Source organism: Gigantopelta aegis, chromosome 3 (assembly GCF_016097555.1).
Source record: "Gigantopelta aegis isolate Gae_Host chromosome 3, Gae_host_genome, whole genome shotgun sequence".
NCBI lineage: Eukaryota > Metazoa > Mollusca > Gastropoda > Neomphalida > Peltospiridae > Gigantopelta > Gigantopelta aegis.
The window spans coordinates 95324393-95349543 of record NC_054701.1 but is presented as its reverse complement, the minus strand read 5'-3'; the positions used below and the strand labels follow the sequence as shown (position 1 = coordinate 95349543).

At 37.3% G+C, this 25151-nt stretch overlaps 1 protein-coding gene across 1 annotated transcript; it reads left to right on the top strand.

Moving 5' to 3' along the window:
* Positions 1 to 13633: 13633 nt before the first annotated feature.
* On the top strand, positions 13634 to 25077 carry LOC121369394. The gene is made up of 8 exons (XM_041494472.1): positions 13634 to 13952; positions 14697 to 14787; positions 19486 to 19618; positions 20067 to 20114; positions 20585 to 20677; positions 21482 to 21568; positions 22003 to 22110; positions 24261 to 25077. Exons 1-8 carry the CDS (start codon positions 13730 to 13732, stop codon positions 24441 to 24443), a joined length of 966 nt encoding a protein of 321 aa, XP_041350406.1. The 5' UTR covers positions 13634 to 13729; the 3' UTR covers positions 24444 to 25077.
* The last annotated feature ends 74 nt before the right edge of the window (positions 25078 to 25151 follow it).

Below are 25151 nucleotides of genomic sequence, written 5' to 3'. Positions count from 1 at the left end.
AGCCCGTTAGAGTCTATGTCCAGTTGATCTTTCATTCGACCAATTAAAACATTTGGGATTACGCCGAGGGTATACGAAATGATTCGGTTGAATTACGAAGTATGCCGGAAACTAATTGCAATATAAAATTGTATATAAAATTCGTTTGTAGACGGAAAAAAAAACGTGATGGTATAGCCATAAAATCTGTTTATACTAGTATACAATCTAGAGTTTATTATTATACTTTTCCCCCTGTTTTTTTCAATGTTGAAATAGACCAACAAGTTCATCTATTGCATAAATAGTCTCGCCCGATATTTTTAGAATTTTCATGCTCCCGAATAACGCTATAAAAGGCGAAGTGTAATTGGTCGATATTTAAATTGTTATTTATAGATGAAATGTCACCTGGACATGGAAGTCCACGCAATGCTGTTAGATCTACTGGCAGACCCAGTAGAGCTAATTTTAATCAGATTGAACGAGGGCTGGCTATATTCACAGCAAAAATGTATATACGCGGTAAATAAGTACATGTATTTGATTCATCCATATTAACGAACCATTTGGAACAGGAATACATACTAAGTACTGTACGAACAGTGCATTTTCTGAACAGGGGAGGGGGTGGGGGAGTATAAGAATTTAGCGGACCCTTTTGTGTACGTTTTCCATAGATATATGAATAGCGTCATGTTGTCCCTACAATACTAACAAAAAATTAATAATAATAAATAAATAAATAATAATAATAATAATAATAATAATAATGAATAAATAAATAAATAAATAAATAAAAATAACAATTACAAATTATCAGCGGCTGAGGTAGATTAACTGAAAGAGAAACTAACTACGGACAGTACACAAACTAACAACAGGGCTTGAACTTAATAATTTTTCACGGATTGCAATTTTGTAAATTTTGTAAAAAAAAAAGAGTTAATTTTACTGTAAATAAATACGACCAAAAGGTTATTTTTCTGTATTTAGTCACATTTCAAATGCTCAAAATTGCAAGGGGCAAAATTTTTTCAAAATACATTTTTTTTATAGGCTACTAGTAAAGCTGAGACGACTCCCGGGTCCCTCTCTAAATTTATGTAATATTTCTGTAACAACCACCCCCACCCACCCCACCCTACCCCACCGCAACGTGATTTTACCAACATTATAATACATGTAGTAGTAATAATAATAATAATAATAATAATAATACACAATTATTATTCCTATTACTACTACTACTACTAGTATTATTATTATTATTATTATTATTAGCCTACTACTACCTTTTTGGGGTGGAGAGGCGGTGTTTTATCTGGAGGAGTTTTGGCTATAAAAATTGTCGTATATATAGCCTCATCACTACGAGTCTGTTTTTTCGTATTTTTGTATGTCTCATCACAAGAAGAGTTCCAAATTTTAAAAATGAAGCGTATCATGGAATTCCCTCAATCGTAGTTCAATTAAAATATTTTGGATCATACAATAACTAGATTTGGTATTCCAAATGAATGTGAGTTTCATTTATAATGCATTTTTAGAGAAACAAGGCCCACTAAATCTGTGATTGAGCTCCTTTCAATGTCTTGAGTATACTGCAAAACATATGTATAACAAATAAAATAAAATTTTATTTATGGGAAATGGATAACAGTATTTGCACAAATAATCAGTGTCATATATTACTACTAATCAGAGCCGCAGCTGTTTTTACTCCGTAAGTATTTGACGGTGCACCTCGAACATGGAAACGAAACTTTCTTCTTTGGTGTATTGCAACATGAACAAGACCACTCTTTGCTATATACTTAATGTTAGCCACAGTCATATTTACCAAGCCTCGTTAAACCTCATTAAACTGCGGCTATTATGAACAGGGTACTCCTATATACAGCTAAAGGTAAATACAAAGTAGACCAGTCGGACAGTTATAATCTTTTAGTATTAAGTGATGCCGTACAGATAAGTGATACATTGTACTATAATGACCGTATATAAACAAATGCTCCCTTTTAAGTGTGTTCAGGGTCAGTTTTCCTGTGTTGTGTTGTCGTGGATCGATTGTGTACACTGTGGGGTATTAAATGTTCAATATTTGCAACACAACATTATACTAGTGTTAAGTGTTTAGATCTCATGTCCATAATTATATTTAATGTGACTGTTTAACACATTTCTTGTGTGCCCCCCCCCCCCCCCCCCCAAACACACACACAGATTAGGTGATACAATATCGTTGTTTTCTTCAACTAGATGAGTTCGTACGTGTTTGTTTGTGAGTTTTTTGTGTGGTTTGGTTGGGTTTTTTGTTGTTGTTGTTGTTGTTGTTTTTTGGGGGGAGGGGGTTGGAGAAGGATCTTGGGAATGGCAGGCCTCATGCAGGAAGGATGAAACATCCTGTCACGGATCTCCTAGGGAGTCCTCTTAACGACGAGCACCTAATAGTGATCATGGAAGCAATCACGACTTTGTTTGATATTCTGTGGATTCTGCCTTGTGCATATACACGATTTTGATAATGGAATACGGTTTTGTATTTCAGATTTGCTTGGGTTTTTTATTTTTATTATTATTATTTTTGTCAATACGGCTTAGTCCTTTATATTTTATGGAATGTGTTCCTACCAATGCTTTCTTCACCCATCCCTCCGGGCGTATATACCATCTACCTCATATTTTTTTTATTCTGTCGCATCTTTAAAGCTTCTGAGGTTAAAAACGCTCACAAATAATACTAAATAATTAGATTTATAATTTGTTTCGAACCAAGTGTCTGCCAACATGCTTTCTTAACTACAGTTAATTGCGCTTCCTTTTTTAGTGGTTAAGATCGCGGGCTGTCAAATGCGATGCGAATCGGTGCAGCGGGTTCGAATCCTGCCAACTGACACGTTGTGTTTTTAAATATTACACAGCAGACATAAGAGAAACAATATGGTGTCATGGACACTGGAACTGACAACTCTGCGATTTGGCGATGATTTGACAGACGACAACGAACCAACCCTAAGTTATGAGATTATCTGTGTGACGAGTAAACATGACAAACTCGGTGTTTGAAGTCCTACCACACGCATAGATTAACTTATCGTGTAAATTATTCCAAACAATACCCCCGTGTTAGACACATTGTCTGTGTCCTCGCTGTGTCGAGTTAAACAGTGGAATAGCCCAAGGTGAGTTCTTAGATGCTTTCTTGTTTAACTTAATTTACAAATAATAATAGTTTCAGTTTATTTTTAACTTTACAAATAAAGGTTTCAGTGAAGGTATACTATATGCACAATATGTAAATTGAATTTGAAAATATTATGCTATATATTTGTTATATTTAAAGGGACATTCCTGAGTTTGCTGCATTGTAAGATGTTTCCGACTAATAAAATATTTCTACGACTAAACATACATATTAAATATATTTTCTTGTTTAGAATATCAGTGTCTGTATATTAAATGTGTTTCTGATCGTCTTAATATTTGTAAGAAGCCCAAACTGGATTTTGTCTTCAAATAATTTCGTACGTACGAAAAAGTAGGAAATAAAATGAAAATTAACCTAGTACAAATATTAGAACGATCATACACACGTTTAATATACAGCCACTAATATTCTAAACAAGAAAATATATTTAATATGTAAGTTTAATCGTAGAAATATTTTATTAGTCGATAACATCTTAAAACATTGCAGCAAACTCAGGAATGTCCCTTTAATATCAGTAGTAGTATGTAGTATCATATGCATTTGATATGACCTTATTAATTAATATTAAAATATAAACTGAATATTATGTGATCAGTAATAATATAATATTTTAGTGCAAAATTATTTAATATTATAGCATAAATGTGTTAATACATAATCAGTAATAATGCTATATGGTTTATTATTTTATTAAACAATCCATCGTCGTCTATTCTGTGATTTTAACCTTAAATATGTTTGTATTTTTGTCTAGGCTTTTATTTTATTTTAAATAATTCATTATTGTGAGGGGTTTTATTCGTGTTCTTTCGTTTCGTTTTGTTTTTGTATGTTTTCTGTTGCTTCATTTCGGGGTTTTTATTGTTGAGTTTTCTGTTTTAAAGATTATTTTACTTTTTAGACAAAACTATGTTAAGTACAATGCCCACTACAGCGATTACTCCGCCAACCACCAGTTACCCGTGCGGTGTTCCGCCTGGCCTGCCAAATGCTGGGGGAACTTTCTGGAGTTCCACCTTGTACGAGTACCAGTGTAATTCCGGCTTTAGAATGACAGGACGGGCAGCACAAATCACGTGTTACTCGACTGGTCAGTGGTCGTCTGCTGGTATCTCGTGCGTTCCCTTAGACACCAGGAGGACCATACACAACGAGATCCACGTGCAAGGAGGTAGATCTACTAAACTACGAGTTTCTTACCAAGAGCTGGCAACCACAACTGACAACGTCCAAAAATTAAAACAAATTTTAAATTTTAAGGATTCTGAAAACCCCCAGAAGAAAATAAAAAGAGTAATTTTATTTATTTATTCATATTATATAGTTGAGATATGAATAAGAAATATATCCTCAAAACAATACATTTAATAAAATTTTAATTCTCATTTTAAGCCAAAATGGACACACCTAATTCTAGTTGTCAGTCCTCGATATTATAATCGAAATTAACTATAGTAGTGTCGGAAATAGTATAAAACTGATTTTCGCCGATTTTGTCTTTCATAATAAACTGACAAGTAAATATTTTGTAAATATCTATTTAATAATACTCTACCTAATTTAGCATTTACTTGTTTGGGCTCTCATTGAGGTACAAGGTGGTGTTTACTCTTGAAATTAAAAGAAAGATGTCAGTAAACGAGTGATTTGTGCTCTTTATTGGAACAGACTATAAAAAGAAAAATGATCGACGTGTTAATTTCATTACTGTTGCAGTATGTGAGGGACCGTCTCTGATGACGGTTTATCCCTATCCCTCACCAAAACAAAATATTTGTAGACATTTCTAAGTAACTTTAGAGCAAAACTGTCAAGAACCTCTGAATGTGTGATCTATTATACCGGTATTAAAGGTGCTATGTGCATGTACATGTATTAAAGGTGCTATCTCCAGGTTGCATAATCACAGCTATTGCAAATCTTTTTTTTTTAATTAAATTTTGCTTTAAAATTTAAAGACTACACCTTCTACTATATGCCCACAAATGATTCTAACAATATAATTTTATCTACTAGTAGAAAATACATTTTTATTGGAGAATCTTTACCACAAACAGATACTTACATATAACTATGATATAGCACCTTTAAGTGGTTGCAAGATTGTGTAAATTTCTAATGTACTTATATTGAATTTATATTCACTAAATATGCTGATCATAATTAATAATTTATGCTGCAATTCAAAATACTCAGTTAACTTGCACTTTTAAATTAAAGGTTTGTTTAAGTGTAAATGAAATTAACACCTGTCGATCAAAATTTGTTATAGTTTATTCCAATAAATATCAGTAGAATATCATTAAATAGATATTTACAAAATATTTACATGTCAGTTTAATATGAAAGACATAATGGACAAATATCAGTTTTATTGTTTATTCTATTTTCGACACTACTTTAGTAGAAATTTCATTTGAATTTGTTTGTTCTTGTTTGTTTCTTGTCTTTTCTTGTGTTCATTCTATCTTTTTTTTTAAAGACAATCACTAGATGTTTTGAAGACATCGGAATGATTATTACCTTTTCCTCTATTGTCCCTGTATTTTAATAGTACATTTTAGTTGTTTGAATTTTGTATGTCAATAACTGAACAAAAACATTTCTATTGGCAAAATAGGCTATTTTCTTTTGACTTTGTACACAAATTATTGTTAGCTTAAACAACAGCAGACGTAGTTGATGCATGTTTTGTGACACAAAGTATACACCTTGCAGTTAGTTATTACAGTAAGTGAAGGTAGCCAGGAGTTAGTTCCATGTTAGGACTAGATTAAACAAATCCAGAATAACTTAAAGTAATTTTGTGTGTTTTACCTGACAGGTGAGTGGAGTAAACACGGATGTGTATAATGCATTAATGACGTCATTATGTTACAGTTCCCTCCTGGGTTTGGGGTCTCCTCTGTGGCCTGGTGGGGCTGATCGCTCTCGCATGTATCGTCTTCACCGTAGCCTACCTCTGTGGGTAAGTCGTCAGTCATCACTACATACCAATAGTTGCTTTTGTTTGTTTCATTGTTGTTGTTGTTTTTTGTGTTTTTTTCATATACATGAATTAAACCTTGGATATTGTATATGCTATACTTATGCATCATTTGTTATTGAAATTCTATTGATTTTCTATGTTGAATTAGATTAAAGATAAAACGTAGATGTTTTATTGCTATAACCAAGAGGAACTAAAGTAGAATGAACCATAGAATTAAAATTATTTGCAACGATTATTCCCTTCAATTAAACTTTCAAAATAATAATGAGTAAATTTAGGCCTATATTTACTTACACAACCTACTTTAGTATTTACGAGGCGGGTCTCATCGGTTTACTTGGTAGTGTTTACTTTTGAAATATTTATTAAATTTAACAAACAAGGGTGATTTTCCCACGTTTTAGAAACAGATGATGCACCACTAAAACATAAAATAACAATAATTAGTTTAAACAGTGCAAGCTGTTTGCGTATAAACAGGAGATAATTTGCATTTGACTGTCTTCAGTCATCGGGAGCCAGACTCCATGGTCCGTTCGTCCGGCGGTCGGAGAAGCAGACGGTGGGCAGACAATGAAATTTCAGACGTCGAAACCAGTAAACAGGTAAACACACAGTATAATCCAGTATAATTGTAAATCCAACCTAGTACAATCCAGTGTAAAAACAGTACAATCAAGTAAACAAGTAAATGCAACACAGCTTACAGGCTACAGCAGTGTAAATATAGTACAAATCGGTAAACGGACCAATACAATATAGTACAACACAGTATCAATGTAGTACACATCGGTAAATGTTTAAAGTGATAAATACAGACACAATATACTGCACCGAACTGGTAATTACAAGTTTAACGGTAAATACAGACACAATATACTGCACCGAACTGGTAATTACAAGTTTAACGGTAAATACAGACACAATATACTGCGCCGAACTGGTAATTACAAGTTTAACGGTAAACAGGAACACAATATACTGCACCAAACTGGTAATTACAAGTTTAACAGTAAACAGGAACACAATATACTGCACCGAACTGGTAATTACAAGTTTAACGGAAAACAGGAACACAATATACTGCACCGAACTGGTAATTACAAGTTTAACGGTAAATGCAGACACAATATACTGCACCGAACTGGTAATTACAAGTTTAACGGTAAATACAGACACAATATACTGCACCGAACTGATAATTTCAAGTTTAAAGGGACATTCCTGAGTTTGCTCCATTGTAAGATGTTTCCGACTAATAAAATAGTTCTACGATTAAACTTACATATTGAATATATTTTTTTGTTTAGAATATCAGTGTCTGTATATCCATTGTGTTTCTGGTCGTCTTAATATTTCGAAGAAGCCCAAACTGGATTTTGTCTTCAAATAATTTCGTACGTACGAAAAAAACAATATTTTAGGAAATAAAACGAAATTTAACCTAGTACAAATATTAAAATGATCAGAAACACGTTTAATATACAGCCACTAATATTTTATGCAGAAAAATATATTTGATATGTAATTACAATCATTAAAAAGTCTCTGTCAGTCGATACCATCTTAAAAATTGCATCAAACTCAGTAATGGTAAATACAAACTGAACTGGTAATTACAAGCTTAATGAAATCAGTAAATATAATAAACTATGAATACAATAGAGTATGATATTGAATGAATGAAAAATACACATAGGATATTGAATGAATGAAAAATACACATAGGATATTGAATGAATGAAAAATACACATAGGATATTGAGAGGCAAACACATTTAAGAACAGTAAGATGATTTCAATCTGATAAATGGGTAACGAGTAAATGGGTAACGAGTAAATGGGTAACGAGTAAATATGTAATGCATCCAGGAAGCTAGATTACAAAACAGTTCACGCCTGATAAATGGGTAATGAGTAAATATGTACTGCATCCAGGAAGCTAGATTACAAAACAGTTCACGCCTGCAAATTCATCTATACAATACATAGCTACATTATCTTTCACAAAGCAATATTGTAAAGTGGTAACGGCCTTCTTTATTAACATAAATATTGAGCATGTCATACGGCAATGAGGTAATCCGTGGTTTCTGTTGATATTTGTAGAGTTCTGGGTCTTATGTCACGTCTCAGTCTGGTAAGAAGTTGTGGATGCCACACAGTCGTCCAGCTCGTGACAACAACGTCGTTATTATATGAGCAGCTCTCAAACCTCGAGATACGACATGCAGACGACAGAGTGTATACATTGGCAAACATTGTCTCACAAACACTGTCTCACCAATGCTATCTCACACATACTGTTTCATAAATACTAACGCACAAATACTTTTTTAAGAACATTGTCTCACAAATAATATTTCACAAATGCTGTATCAGTTTCACAAATATTATTTCACAAATACTGTCTCAGAAATGCAATCACACAAATAGTTCATCTGGCTTCGATTGCGTGGTTTTATTCTACAGGTATTACAAATGATGCGGTTACAAATGATGCGGTCACAAATAGCACTGTATCAATAACGGTGTTATTGAAATAAATGTTTTAAAAATTGTAAATGTCATTATCATATCACCAACTGTATTAATGCTATGCATCATACAGTGAATTTACTGTCATGGTGACGAGTCTGCCTGTCTGTCCATCTGTCTCTGTTTTTGTCTTTCTGTATCTGGGCATGAACAATTAAATGTTTAAAGCTGTCTCTGTTTTTGTCTTTCTGTATCTGGGCATGAACAATTAAATGTTTAAAGCTGTCGTCTTTCTCAGAAGAAGAAGAAGGAAATATTTTATTTAACGACGCACTCAACACCTTTTATTTACGGTTTAATGGCGTCGGACATGTGGTTAAGGACCACATAGATATTAAGAGAGGAAACCCGCTGTCGCCACTTCATGGACTACTGTTTTCGATTAGCAGCAAGGGATCTTTTATATGCACCATCCCACAGACAGGGTAGTACATACCACGGCCTTTGATATACCAGTCGTGGTACACTGACTGGAACGAGAAATAGTCCAATGGGCCCACCGACGGGAATCGATCCCAGACCGACCGCGCATCGAGCGAGCGCTTTACCACTGGGCTACGTCTCGCCCCCTTCTCAGATTCAGCCATGGATGTTAGACACAGCTGGTACTCCGGGGTTCAACAATATGCGAACTACACGGTGCAGCCATGGATGTTAGACACAGCTGGCACTCCGGGGTTCAACAATATGCGAACTACACGGTGCAGCCAGGCATGTTAGACACAGCTGGCACTCCGGGGTTCAACAATATGCGAACTACACGGTGCAGCCAGGCATGTTAGACACAGCTGGTACAGCCATGGATGTTAGACACAGCTGGTACTCCGGGGTTCAACAATCTGCGAACTACACGGTGCAGCCATGGATGTTAGACACAGCTGGTACTCCGGGGTTCAACAATCTGCGAACTACACGGTGCAGCCATGGATGTTAGACACAGCTGGTACTCCGGGGTTCAACAATATGCGAACTACACGGTGCAGCCATGGATGTTAGACACAGCTGGTAATCCGGGGTTCAACAATATGCGAACTACACGGTGCAGCCATGGATGTTAGACACAGCTGGTACTCCGGGGTTCAACAATATGCGAACTACACGGTGCAGCCATGGATGTTAGACACAGCAGGTACTCCGGGGTTCAACAATATGCGAACTACACGGTGCAGCCAGGCATGTTAGACACAGCCGGTACTCCGGGGTTCAACAATATGCGAACTACACGGTGCAGCCAGGCATGTTAGACACAGCCGGTACTCCGGGGTTCAACAATATGCGAACTACACGGTGCAGCCAGGCATGTTAGACACAGCCGGTACTCCGGGGTTCAACAATATGCGAACTACACGGTGCAGCCATGCATGTTAGACACAGCCGGTACTCCGGGGTTCAACAATATGCGAACTACACGGTGCAGCCATGCATGTTAGACACAGCCGGTACTCCGGGGTTCAACAATATGCGAACTACACGGCGCAGCCATGGATGTTAGACACAGCCGGTACTCCAGGGTTCAACAATATACGAACTACACGGTGCAGCCATGCATGGCCCTTTAAATAGGTTTTAAAGATGAAAACCTAGTAGCCCAAGAAAGAGAAAAAAGTTTATTTTGCTTAACGATACCACTAGAGTATATCGATTAATTAATTATCGGATATTGGATGTCAAACATTTGGTAATTGTGACACGTTGTCATCAAAAGAAACGCTCCAGTTTTTCCTAATGCAGCAAGGAATCTTTATATATATATATATATATATATATTATATGCACTTTCCCACAGACAGGAAAGCACATATCACGGCCTTTGACCAGTCGTGGTGCACTGGAAATAGCCTAAGAACACAACACCCTCGAACTCAAGTGTTTGAGAGGTGCACATTAGTCGGAATTGATCGTTGTTTGGTTCTGTTGTGTATATCGCCCAGCCGACAGTTAGTGTCTTCTTATTAAACAAAATTAGTTTGTTTTGTTTAACAACGTCACAAGAGTACGTTGATTTCTTCTTATGAATACTCGAGAAACTTAAAGAGGCACAAACAGTGCGTGAAGACACAATGTCCTTTCACCTTAAACTGATGTCATTTCTTAACAAAGGAAAGGAATGTTTGTTTAACGACATCTCAACATATTTAAACTACGTCTGCTAGTCTCAGTGGTTTTGTAGTTATGTCATCGAATTTAAGACTGGTAGGTACTGGGTTCGCATCCCGAGAGCGAGTTTTCGTAAGTCAACGGGGATGAAAATATGTTACACCGAAAATGATTTGGACCATGGGTCTGCTACATGAATGACTAGTCTTAACCAAGAAGATGATTTGGACCATGGGTCTGCTACATGAATGACTAGTCTTAACCAAGAAGATGATTTGGACCATGGGTCTGCTTCATGAATGACTAGTCTTTACCAAGAGGATGATTTGGACCATGGGTCTGCTACATGAATGACTAGTCTTTACCAAGAAGATGATTTGGACCATGGGTCTGCTACATGAATGACTAGTCTTAACCAAGAAGATGATTTGGACCATGGGTCTGCTACATGAATGACTAGTCTTTACCAAGAAGATGCATGGATCCTTTGTTCATCTCCCCGCCTACAGGAAAGCTTATACAACGTTGGTATACAATCGTGTGGCAATGGTTGGAACAGGGAAAGAAACATTTGGCTCTACCAACAGAGGTTGATCCATCCGCAGTTGTGATACCAAATGTTACAGCACACCACTTGTAACTGTTATTATTGTTGACTTCAGTGCACCGGAATCATTAAACATACTGGAAGAAAGAATAAGAAAAATAGCCGAGTTCCTAAAATCTTGATCAATATTTCAGTGGTTTGTTTTCCTATTGGCACACATTTATTATAATACTGCCACTAGCCCAACCCACTCCCTCCCTCCCTCCCTCTTCATGACTTGTACCGAACGCCCATGCGCCACACCATTCTCACCTGCATGGAGTTCTGTTATGCGAGCGGCATGCGATACTTTCAAGTCTACCTGTATACACGACTGATGCATGACGGGAGGTGAAGTGAGAGTGTGGAGTTTGCATACACTGGTCGCCAGACACACACGCACGCTCTTCCGTACGATAGGCGGGCCCGGCACGTTTATCTGACAACTACTTTCAAAGCATTTATTACAACAATACTTTACCTCTTTTCATAAAGGTACCGGGAGAGGGAAAGTGGTAGCACTGAATTTTCTTATACGTCAATTTAAATGCACGAGCACACAATGTAAATCATACAATTAATTACAACGGGAGCTCCGATGACAACGGCCATTATTAAATCACCGATATAAATGGTTAACTCGAGTGATCGGCGAGCAGAGTAAATATTGCCAGCACGAGACAGGTCCGGGAATTCAGATATCACGTTCAGGTACGTATATCAACAGTACACAGGTATGTTACACGCATTTACAGTTTTCACAAAGAAAGCCCACACCCCACCCCTCCAACACAGCACCGTTTATTAAATATTTATTAATTTATTAATGTTGTGTTGCAGTCATTGATATATTTAATCACTGATTTTATTTATTAGTTTCATTTTTAACTAATAATTTTATTTATTTATTTACATGTACAAGTATTTATTCATTTATTTTCATGTATTAAGTTTATTTACTTATTTATTTACTTATTTTATTTTATAATTTATTAATTTATTTGCGTATTTCCTCTTCGTCTTATCTGTTTATCCTGTTTTGAAGACACATCGCCAAATATATTCTTATATATATTACGTCCAGATCCAACACAACGTATATTTCTTGAGTTACTACACAGCGGCTTGGCCGTCTTTATTTCCTCCAGACATTATTTTAAAGATGACGTACCGCGTTTTTAAATTGTTAAACACATAATTTCTCATTATAGTAGATATAGCACTGCAACAAAAGCTGATTTTGTCCAACACGTCCAGTTAAGAAGGTTCGGGTTTTTTGGGGTGTTTTTTTTAACTGTCCAACATGGACATACTACTATCCCAGACTCTCTCCTGCACCAGTCTGACTTCTTTATATCTGTTGCTAATAAAGCTGATCTGACCGGCAGTAGAAAATTATAGTTGGTGGTTGCAAGTACATCTTCGATCATAACTGGAAGTGACCACTGAACACTCTTCGAAGTGGTCCACAGCTAAAGCTGACTGACAATGGCGTGTGTATGGCGAGCCCTAGTCACAGATGAAAACACAACGATTGGGGTATGGCAAGGTGGGGGGGGGGGGGGGGGTGGGTGTTAAATAAATTGAACGATAGGATGACCCATCAAAGCAGAAACCAATGAAATCATATAACGAAACGTCTTCAATAATGAGTGTTTAGAGTTTGTTTTTATTTAAAACAAACCAAGGATAAAGCCACATGCGGTAATATCGTCCCAACAAGAGAGTGTATAGCAGTTTCTCAGGATAACAAACTTGTGCGTTTGATCAAAACCTGAAATATAATTTTGTTACAGATTATCGAAAATATGGGGTGCTTTATACAATATGAAGGGTACGTGATGTCTTTAATACCTATGTGTCCGTTGTGCATTATTTCTGTAGCTGTATGTCACACGGAATGTCTGTTGGGATGTTTATATTTAGAAAACGTTAATATTCCTTGTTGAAGCAAACCTAGGATAAAGCCGCACGCGACAACATCCCAACAAGAGATTGCATAACAATTTGTCAGGATAACAACCTTGTGCGTTTGATAAAAACTGAAACAGTATCATTTCGTTATTCATTATCGAAAATAAGATTATAATTTTTTACAATAATATGATGAGATATGTAATGTCCTTATTACTTATGTGTCATTTCATGTATGTCACACTGAATGTCTCTTGGACATTTATCCTGCATATGTTTCGCTTATTGTTTTAGTTTTTCTCTCAGTCGTAAATAAACAGACGTCTTGTTGCGTTTACCACCACGTGCATTGAGAAGACTGTAAGGAGGACTGCACGTGTTGGGAGGACTGCACGTGCTAGCATCCATCATGACCACCACCGCCAGCTGTCCAATCCCACCCGCCGTTTTGAACGCTCGCGCGACTCTGATTGGTCCCACTCTAGTGTACACGTGTGCGAACGGTTTCCGGATGTCCGGCGGGTCCGGATCACGGACATGTTCTAATAACACGTGGTCCGGGTCTCCTCCAGTCTGCTCACTGATCAACACCAAGTCAGTGATCAAAAACAGTTTCCTTGGTAACTCACACGGTCAGTATAACGTTGAATTGTTGAAAGATCAAATTCATTTTTTTAAATTTAATTTATTTATTTATTTAATTAATTAATTAATTATTAATTATTTTATTTTATGTTTTTAATTTAATTTAATTTAGTTTTATGCTAGACAAAAATGTGAACTTATATAATATACTAAGCAACTTTTTTAATTTCGTCAATATTCATAGTCCATGAACGTGTGACTGGAGGACAAATGCTACATGTCCATGAAAGTCCATGAAAGTGTGACTGGAGGACGCATGCTACATGTATTTCTCAGTGGTCTGGGAATATACAGTAAAACAAGTTTGTTATTGTGGAACCAGAGAAATATTGAGTATGTCAGACACAGTTTTGAGTATGTCAGTCACAGTATTGAGTATGTCAGTCACAGTATTGAGTATGTCAGTCACGGCAAAATGTACTATGAAGAAAGATATTCCAGACGCGACGCCCGTCGCTGTAGTCCGAGAGTCAAGCAGGACCATGATGTTTCCTACAAAACATCCAGTGCATCAACTTTTTTTATTCATCTACAACATGTTATTAATAAAACACGCACGTTTGTCAGATATATTTACCGTGTGACTCGATAACCAGGCGCGAATCTAGCATTTTAATGGGGTGGGGTATAACATTAATGTAATGTATATCGGCGTCGTTCATAAAGAAGATTCCCACCTTACAGAAAGGTAAATGTAACTGAGGTACCTGTGTGCCTGGTGACTGTTTCAGTTCCATGGTGGGTTCCTGTTCTGTTCGCCACGTTCTTCGGAGTGCTCCTCCTGTGTTGTCTCCTTCTGTTCTGTATCTCCTACTGCTGTGGGTAAGTATCAATTACATATCACATATTACCTTATTATTTAACCTGTGTATTAAAGACTTCATAGTTGCAATTACTCAGCTCGAAATAGGAACAGTGATTGATGATTCTAATGTTGGTATATTGGTTTACGCTGATGACATTATGCTTTTAGTAGAATCGGAGAACGACCTCAATATCATGCTTGACTGTTTGGGTACCTGGTGTCGTACAAATAATATGACCATCATCGTTGAACATTTTAAAGTGGTATACTTTCGGAATCCATTAGTTGCGAAGACGAGCAGCAATTTCGTGTATGGTGGTCATGCCTTGGCGATTGTTTAAAGCTATCATTATTTAGACTCCTCTAAACTGAACATTTAAACTACGGCGGTATGGCCAAGTCTGTAGCCGGTTCCCCCAGCAGAGCACTTGCTTTGTTAAGTTCTAAATATAAATGTCTTGGTGGAATGCGACACTAACAATACACTAAACTTTACGACACTATGGTGTGGTCCACCATTGATTATGGAGCAGCTATCTCGGGAACCTCATAGTTTTCTTGTATTGATGCTATACAAAATTGGGCCATACGTTTCTTTCTCGGATTTAGAAAATACGCCGCAAATAATGCTACAGGCTGTGACATGGGATGGATCCCTCCAATAGTTCGACAATGGGGGACTGTAATAAGACATATGAGATTACAGAACTTGAATGAACATCGAATTACCGCTTGCATCTGGATTTAGTCACACAGATGGGCAACACGCATGAATAACAGCTGGTATTTTAAAGTATGTAATAAATTTAGTAAACTTGCACTAAATCACTTCCTTAACTTAGAGAGAAGATAGTAAAAAGTATGTAGTCAACAAGGTGCAAGACAGTAAAGTAAAGTTTGGTTTATTTAACGACGCTACTAGAGCACATTGATTTTTTTATCTTATCATCGGCTATTGGACGTCAAATATATGGTCATTCTGACACTGTTTTTTTTAGAGGAAACCCGCTGTCGCCACATTGGCTACTCTTTTACGACAGGCAGCAAGGGATCTTATATTTGCGCTTCCCACAGGCAGGATAGAACAAACCATGGCCTTTGTTGAACCAGTTATGGATGACTGGTCGGTGCAAGTGGCTTACACCTACCCATTGAGCTTTGCAGAGCACTCACTCAGGGTTTAGAGTCGGTATCTGGATTAAAAATCCCATGCCTCGACTGGGATCCGAACCCAGTACCTACCAGCCTGTAGACCGATGACCTAACCACGACGCCACCGAGGCCGGCGTGCAAGACCGAGTCAAGGAGGAATTTTTAATAGAAAGTAAACAAGCGTTAATGGAACCACACGGCAGAACAGGGTTGCGGGCAATACATTAAGAATTTATTGTTGTTTTAAAGATGTTTATAAAGTAGAGCCCTATGTTACCAGTGTCATGCCTCGATACCAAAGAAATGCACTAGCTAAGTTTAGATGAGGAGTTGCTCCACTGAAAGTTGAAACTGGTCGATATAATAATACACCGCTGAAAGAAAGGACATGTTTTAATTGTCTTAACCACATTGAAAACGAGTGCCACATCCTGCTTAAGTGCCCATTATATGCCGACATAACGTTGAAATTACTCACACACTGTAGAACTTTACTTTTTAATTATGACTGCACCGACATGCAGAAATTGTGTTTTATCTTGTCTTGTCCCGATATTGGTATCTTAGCTGCCAAAACCTGCCATAGCATTCTTAAATATCGAAAATCCCTTTAATATACTATGAGATGATTTATGTATAATATTTTAAATGTATATATCTTATTGTTTTGTTTGTGCTACCATTGTTTTAACTGTACTGTATTGGATTGTTTACTTTGTAATTTAGATACTTTTAGCGAATAGTCTCTCATAGCTCAGTATAGAGTGGCTCATTACAATTTTATCATTTATATTGCTTTTATGTGTATGCTAAATTTTATTCTGTTGTAATGAGATGATACTTTATTAAACTATCTGTCTGCCTGTCTGCCTGTCTATCACATATAGTTACAAGTTACTTCAATATGATGAACATCCAGGGAAATGCTCCAAGAATTTGTACTTTCTCCAAGATATTTATAGGATATTAAACGTGCTTCAGTTTCGTATCATGTTTATGTCCCAAGTGAAATAATGTTCAGTTGTCACGAGCTTTAGTGAGTAATAATAAAAAAATATTTCACAAGGGACATAATTTATTTATTTATTCTAAGCCACTCCCAAATTACGAAATACTGTATATCTAAACGACAAAACCTTCACTATAATCAAACATCGTACCTCTGCATAAACAGTCAATGGGTAATTTTGACAATGTCGTGACTATTACCATAAAGTCATGAAGGGCCGTTGGAACTACAAAGCTTATGGACGTGAACCTCTGTTTATTTTGCCGTTATAATGCTTTGTCATCTTTTTCATGTAAACAGTATACACATTTTTCATTCTTTAGATAAAAAAAAAAAACCCGAACTTGTCTGTACTCATTGCAAGTTCCACCGATGGCGTAGATAATTCTTACCTTTCGCGAACTGTTACGAAAGACTTGATGGCGTAGATAATTCTTACCTTTCACGAACTGTTACGGAACACTTGATGGCGTGGATAATTCTTACCTTTCACGAACTGTTACGGAACACTTGATGGCGTAGATAATTCTTACCTTTCGCGAACTGTTACGGAACACTTTATGGCGTAGGTTATTCTTACCTTTCGCGAACTGTTACGGAACACTTGATGGCATAAATAATTCTTACCTTTCACAAATTGTTACGGAACACTTGATGGCGTAGATAATTCTTACCTTTCGCGAACTGTTACAGAACACTTGATGGCGTAGATTATTCTTACCTTTTGCGAACTGTTATGGAACACTTGATGGCACAGATAATTCTTACCTATTGCATACTGTTACGGAACACTTGATGGCGTAGATAATTCTTACGTAGATAATTCTTACCTTTCGCGAACTGTTACGGAACACTTGATGGCGTAGATAATTCTTACCTTTCGCGAACTGTTACAGAACACTTGATGGCATAGATTATTCTTACCTTTTGCGAACTGTTATGGAACACTTGATGGCACAGATAATTCTTACCTATTGCATACTGTTACGGAACACTTGATGGAGTAGATAATTCTTACCTTTCGCGAACTGTTACGGAACACTTTATAGCGTAGATAATTCTTACCTTTCACGAACTGTTACGGAACACTTGATGGCGTAGATAATTCTTACCTTTCGCGAACTGTTACGGAACACTTGATGGCATAAATAATTGTTACCTTTTACGAACTGTTACGGAACACTTTATAGTGTAGATAATTCTTACCTTTCGCGAACTGTTACGGAACACTTGATGGCGTAGATAATTCTTACCTTTCGCGAACTGTTGCGGAACACTTGATACAAGAGTGCCATCACAATTATCCAGTCTTGTGTAGGTCTGGATTTGTTAAAATCACTCTTGGGAGTGGCATTCCTCCCACAGACAAAATAGGAAGGATCAATCGTCCTGTAGTGGTAGACCTACAAAGTAGGATATATTATACTGCAATGGCAGTCACCATTCAGATGAAGTAGGAAGGATGTATCCTGTAGTGGCAGTTCTCCCACACACAACACACCTGACACTGATTAATGGGAGATGGCCCAGCCTTGTTAAAATTAACACATGCACACACACACATATACATAATATACCTTACAATTTTGGCAATTGTAAATTCTTACTAGAGTTCCCCTACGTTTTTTAAAGAATATATATATATATATATATATATATATATATATATATATATATATATATATATATATATACGGTGTAAGGTATTATTTGCTGTGGGGAATGGCTATATGATAATAGTGAATTAATTGGGCAAACATTACAACCGGTAGTTCAATATTACAGTAGGTTTTATGACCACCAAAGATATTGAAGGACGATTGGGGTCAAAAGTGAAATTTGAAAGTTGACGTTTTTTTATCAGTAAATTGTAAATTCAAACAATAAAAATTACTAAAAACAAAACAATAACAACTGTATGATCAACAGAATGAAAAAGAATGACAGAAATAATGTTCCACAGTGATTAATCGACCTTCCTGGAAATTGTCAAAATCGAGAATGACACCCCACGCACGTGTACGGGGCAACTGCGTGATGCATGTGCAAACTATGTTTTTCGATGTGTTGATAAACAGACCTGAACGTTCTTTACTAGGATATCTGTGGTCAAAACGTATGTTCGTTCTAATGATTGATATTAACATTAATATTGCAGGTTCCTCTACTTTTTTTTAAAGAGTATATACAGTGAAACGTCTCAAAACCGGACCCTCTGTAAACCGGAATTCCCTAAAACGGACGTTTTTCATGGTCCCTATTTAAATATATATGCAGAAGAGAACCTCTCTAAACCGGATACCTCTTTAATTTAGACGTTTTACTTGCTCCTGAGGCTGTCCGGTTTAGAGGGGTTGAAATTAATCTGCACTTATATAGGAGCACGAATACACAGTAGCAGTCACTTTTGCTATTTTAACAATTTTCAATAACGGAATTGTTTTAATAATTTAGTTTCAATTGTTATTTTAATTAGCAGTTACTATTGCTTTAATAATTTACATTTATTTTAGTTATTTTTATAATTTACAGTTACTATTGTATCAAATTACAGATACAGACTGCCCTGTCATCGTTGTTGTCGATGCCCTAGTCTGACGTCACGCCGACGACGTGGTAGTTACGACAGCGAAGACATTGGTGGTGTGTACATACTACCACACGGCAACAACTCACGCAGACAACTGGTACTTTGTTCTCCATTTAAAGTACAAAATACACAAAGGGGCTGGGGGATGTTGTTTAAAACTACGAGGCGGTAATCTAAATAAATCTGCTTGTAACCCCTTCCCTAAATGAACACAACAATGGTATTTGAGATGTTTATGGTCTGCCTACAAAGCTTGATAAATCAATCATTGCGCAATCTCAATAATGATTTATACTACAACTTTCGCTACATCTAATCAGCGCACAGTACCCACATAACATTCGAATAATCATGTGATATTTAATGTTTTAACACTTGATACTACGTGTTGGTAAAAGATGCGATATTCTACCCTAATATCTAATATGGTGAATAGTTAAGAATGAACTGTGTTATGCGTAAAAACATCCGTGGACTTGATCTTGTAGGGCATATAGATACAGGTACTGTACTGGTTTTGATGATGGTCTCCCGATTTCTTTCAGAATGCACCAAGGCGCAATATTATCATTCACGATCAGAGTAACAAACAGGTAATCTGGTTTTATTTCCATAATCCTTATATGTTATTCCATGCGCAATCTTTAAGAGTGGGTTTTTGGATAATTATTCTACGGTAAAAACATACTAAAATCTCGATACAAAATCAGCTGTAAACGAACATAACACCTGCATGTTATTTAATAGATAAATCATGGTTTTGATGAGTTAACTGTTTCAAACATGCACGCTTTTGGTCCACACCTCCCACTATAGTGACATCCTAAAGTGATATAATAGTCACAGCACATACAAAATACTGTCTTATGTACAATATATAAATACATGTGAGGCTTTGTTTTAAAAACATTACATCTCTCTCCCCATATTATTGTGTAACGCATCCCATGATACTCACCATCCCCACAGAACGTTATGTAATTATCATGCTCAATTCGTTATTAGACAGTGTTTCTATTTTCTATTATTTAACACTTCTAATAAACTTCTATTCCCCACTTAGGCCTTCCACGAATCACCCGATACACAGAGAGTGCGAGTTAAGAACGAGTATTTCACGAGACTACCTAACGGCGACCTCATACCACACACTAAGGTACATCAGGGCAGTATGCTGTGTGCTGGGGATGGGGGTCGGTAGGTGCATGAATAGGACGTTTTGCAGGGAGAGGGGAGGAGGGTAGATGTATAACACACAAACAAAAACCGACCAATAACCCCACCTAAAATTTGGTTTACTTTAAGCACGGGGGACGGGTCGAACTCCCCCCTGAAACCTTCACTATGCATCTACAGGCACTTCTGGGCTGAATGGGGTAAGGGACAGTTAGTAAAAACAAGAGTACCGGTGAGGTACACGATACACCCATCAGGAGTTTGATGGAAAACCATATGATGTTCACAAAAAAGACATATTATTTTATCACAGTGACCTAGTAATAGTATGCGACACACCACCATCCCAAGTTATTCCTACATGTGAGGTCTGATGGTCCTGTATGCATCTGTATGCACGATATGGTCCGGACATGGATTTACTGTTATGTACAGTAACCATGAAAGTAGGTCACAGTGACCTAGTAATAGTACGCGACATACAGATATCCCAAGTTGTTCCTACATGTGAGGTTTGGTGGTCCTGTATGCATCTGTATGGAAAATATGACCCATCACATAGACGGGCGTATAAAAATAGTAAAACGAACGTGATTCATCAGATTGTCGGACCAGATTACAATGCATCGTCTTCACTTGAAAACAAATTTCATAACAAACACTTTATGTGGATCCAACCCTGTATGGGAAGAAGTACCTAACATTTCTTACTTTCTTTATCCCCTTGTGTAGCCATTTCGTAACTTAATATCTGGATTATAAATATATACTTTATTTATTTTAGCCAACTGCATACCGACCTCCAAAACACGCGGTTCTCGAAGAACACTACCTGCGCCTGCCCAACGGCGAGCTGGTCCGGGTTGACAAGGTCTGTACACTATCGTATCATGGAATATTGTATTTATTGTTGTAACTTTACACATTTTAGTAGCCTGGCTTTCTGGCTTCCAGTAAGAAATGTTTTAACAATTATAATAATAACAACAGTTATCATGAACCTGTTATTTGAACTAGCAACATAAAAAACAAATACATGCAACCTCTGTGAATAAGCGCGCTTTTCTCATTCTCGTTGAATGCATTGTCCATTAGTCATAGTATATAACTGAACTGCCCATCAGCTGTATTTCTATTGCCAGTTTACATATAATGTGGGTTGAGGTATTATATATAAACGACAGCAATACAAATAAAGCTGATAGCAAGTTCAGTTATAGATTTCCAATTACCTCTTCTGGTAATTCTACGAACATCCGGTTAGATTCTGAGCTCAACTTATTGAAAAGTTTTATTATTTTACAGAAAGATGTGAAGAACTACAAAAATACAACCAGACACACGACTTCTAATTCGCCCAGTTTATACGACTCGAACCAGAACATGCATCACAGCACTCCAGCCAGGAACAAAGTGAGCACAATCAGTCTATAGATCGAAATCAAATTAATGGCTATCAAACAAAAGTAGACTGTGACATGACATACTAATATTAATTTATGTCACAGTGGTTTTTATCACCAGTATTAAAGGTCTCTCATTATGGCTGTACTGCTATGGCAAATGGTCAGGTCGACGTTTTCCATGGCAAGCAATAAGGCATAACACAGACCATGGTGTGTGATGTTTTGTTTGGATACAGTGAATACAAAACTTCCCTTACACTGTGAATATCATGAAACCATCTTTAGGTTTTGGGAAGATTTTTAAGCACTTAAATGTGATTCTGTGCAATTTACTATCCCAAGTGGTAAATGGACATCAGTGAAGCTGTCATCATCCATGGTGTTATTAAAATATCTCTTGGATATCATCTCATATATACTACTCAAAAGAATTTAAGGGTCAGACGATATTTTCGACATTATTTTCTGAATGTCAATTATATTAGCTAGACCATAATGTCACGCATGGTATTGTTCCATGTTGACGAAAGTGGGTCTAAGCAACCCATAAATGAATTAAAATCCACTGTCATTGACACTGTCGACTAGTTGTAATGGCGAAAACATGCTTACATTTGCACGTAAATTAGGGCGAAAGCGAAAGGTCTGCTAAGTACCCATAACTTGCTTTTTCACAAAGCGCTTCATTTGCACGCTTTGCATGTGTATTCCATGTTCCCAGTGCTGAATTTCCGTATAACTGGAGCTTGCGTTCGTGTATGGTGCACACTCCAAATTCGACAATGGTACGACTTCAACTGACTATCGAAGATCGAGGAAGGGCTATTGCTTGGCTTCAGGATGGCAATACCAAAGAAATGTTGCTCTGAGACTTCGTGTCAGTCAGAGTGTCGTTGGCCGACTGTGGCAACGGTACCAAGCAACGAATTCTGTTCGAAATCGTCCACGTTCGGGAAGACCCCGAAGCACTACAAATAGAGAGGACCGCTACATCACCAATATGGCTCTACGTCAACGCACAACCACTGCACGCCGATTACGTGACAATCTGCGGACTGCGACTGGAACTCGAGTATCTGATCAAACCATACGCAATCGTCTGAGAGCCAATAATCTACGCTGCCGTCGCCAGGCTGTTCGACCATCACTCCTACCACGTCACAGAACGGCCAGACGTCACTGGTGCATGCTTCATATGCGGTGGCAACGTGTTCAGTGGGGTCGAGTGATGTTCACTGAGGAGTCCAGGTTTAGTCTCCAGTTCAACGACGGTCGGGTTCGTGTCTACAGACGTCCTGGGGAGCGCTTCGCTGACATTAAGGTTAGACAACGTCACCGGTTCGGTGGTGGCAGCGTCATGGTGTGGGGCGGCATCTCTATCCACCACAGGATCCCCCTCTATGTGGTGGATGGCAATCTGAATGGAATCCGCTATCTGAATGAGATTATCCGGCCGTTGGTTCTCCCAGGCCTTCAGCAGATTGGCGGCGGGGCAGTTCTGCAGGATGACAATGCCAGACCCCACCGCGCCAGGGTGGTAACGGACTTTCTCAGACAACAAGGTACGCCAGGATGGATTGGCCAGCATATTCGCCTGACTTGGCCCCAATAGAGCACGCCTGGGACGAATTAGGCAGGAGAGTTCGGGATAACCATGCCCCTCCGGCCAACCTTCATGATCTGGGTCAACTTCTTATGGCAGAGTGGCAGGCCATTCCCCAAGAGTTCATCAGACGTCTGATCAACAGCATGAGGCAACGATGTGTCGAGTGTATTCGCGCCAGGGGTGGATTCACACACTATTAAACGAATGTTCTAATGTGTAAAATCCATGTTTGACAACCTTCAACTTTGACAGCATGTCATGTGACTTTCTTGTATACAGTGACGTTTATTTGTGGTTTTTTGTAAATATGGAACAGTAAATAAAAAAATTTGTGTAGTTTACATCATCAATCTAATACACTCTGAAACTTATTTGGTTATAAATTTTTGACCCTTAAATTCTTTTGAGTAGTATATAGATGGTGTTCAATAATATATGAATTGTAAATATAACTTTAGTTCAGTCAAACATAGTATGATTATCACTTAATATCTTCACCCCCTTGATGTCACCAGGTAACTGGAAACAACCAATTATATAATATATTTCAGAGATCTCATAATCTGACATTCTCTGATGACGGACTGGTTCCGGTTGATTCACCATACGACTCGAAGTCTTACAACATCGTAGACCGTGTCGTAGAGACTAACCGAACCCAGCAAGCGAAAGAACTCAAACAATGGATGCCGCACACTAAAGCTGTGCGGGACATCAACACCAGCACCAAGTGACACGGAAGGCTCCACCAAGAAATCAACAGCAATACATAAACTGTCTGACAATCAACCATCGTGAACAACCACTAGGTCCAGCCACCGCAACGGGCTGTGTCCAAGTCATGATGTTCACCGTTTAGTAAATTAAACGGACAGTCCTGCATTCTAAGATGTTTGTGACCAATAAAAAATTTACCAACTAAAATTACATATCAAATATATTTTCTTGTTTAAAACATCGGTGTCTGTATATTAAAAGTTAATGTGTTTCTCATCGTCCTAGTATCTATAAGTAGCCATAACTGGATTTGGTCTTCAAATAATTCTGTACATATCAAAAATATTATTATATATTATATTATTATATATCAGGACATAAAATGAAGTCTGAACTAGTAAAAACACTAGGGCAATCACAAACACATTTAATGTATACCCACTAATAGTTTATGCCTAAAACAGATATAATATTATTCAATATCTAATTACACAAGTTATAAGTCTGTGTTAGTCAGCAACATCTCAACAACTACAGCAAACTCGGAGTAGTCGATTTAACAATTTCTAAAATCTAAAATGAAACAATTTAAAATATTTGTTTATGTTATACAGATTTGCATCACTGCTATTAGATGTATGACCCCCTACCCCTCAAAAAAAAATCATTAAAAAAGAAACCAAGAAAACCAAATGATTACTCTCATTTCTGGAGAGTGGACGTAA

What these genes read in the sequence shown, in the direction of transcription:
- LOC121369394 (XM_041494472.1), top strand. Translation starts at nt 13,730, where the DNA reads ATGACCACCACCGCCAGCTGTCCAATCCCACCCGCCGTTTTGAACGCT. An exon ending in ACGATCAGAGTAACAAACAG is followed by an intron (nt 20,115 to 20,584) that starts GTAATCTGGTTT and finishes TTCCCCACTTAG; the next exon opens with GCCTTCCACGAATCACCCGA. An exon ending in GCACTCCAGCCAGGAACAAA is followed by an intron (nt 22,111 to 24,260) that starts GTGAGCACAATC and finishes AATATATTTCAG; the next exon opens with AGATCTCATAATCTGACATT.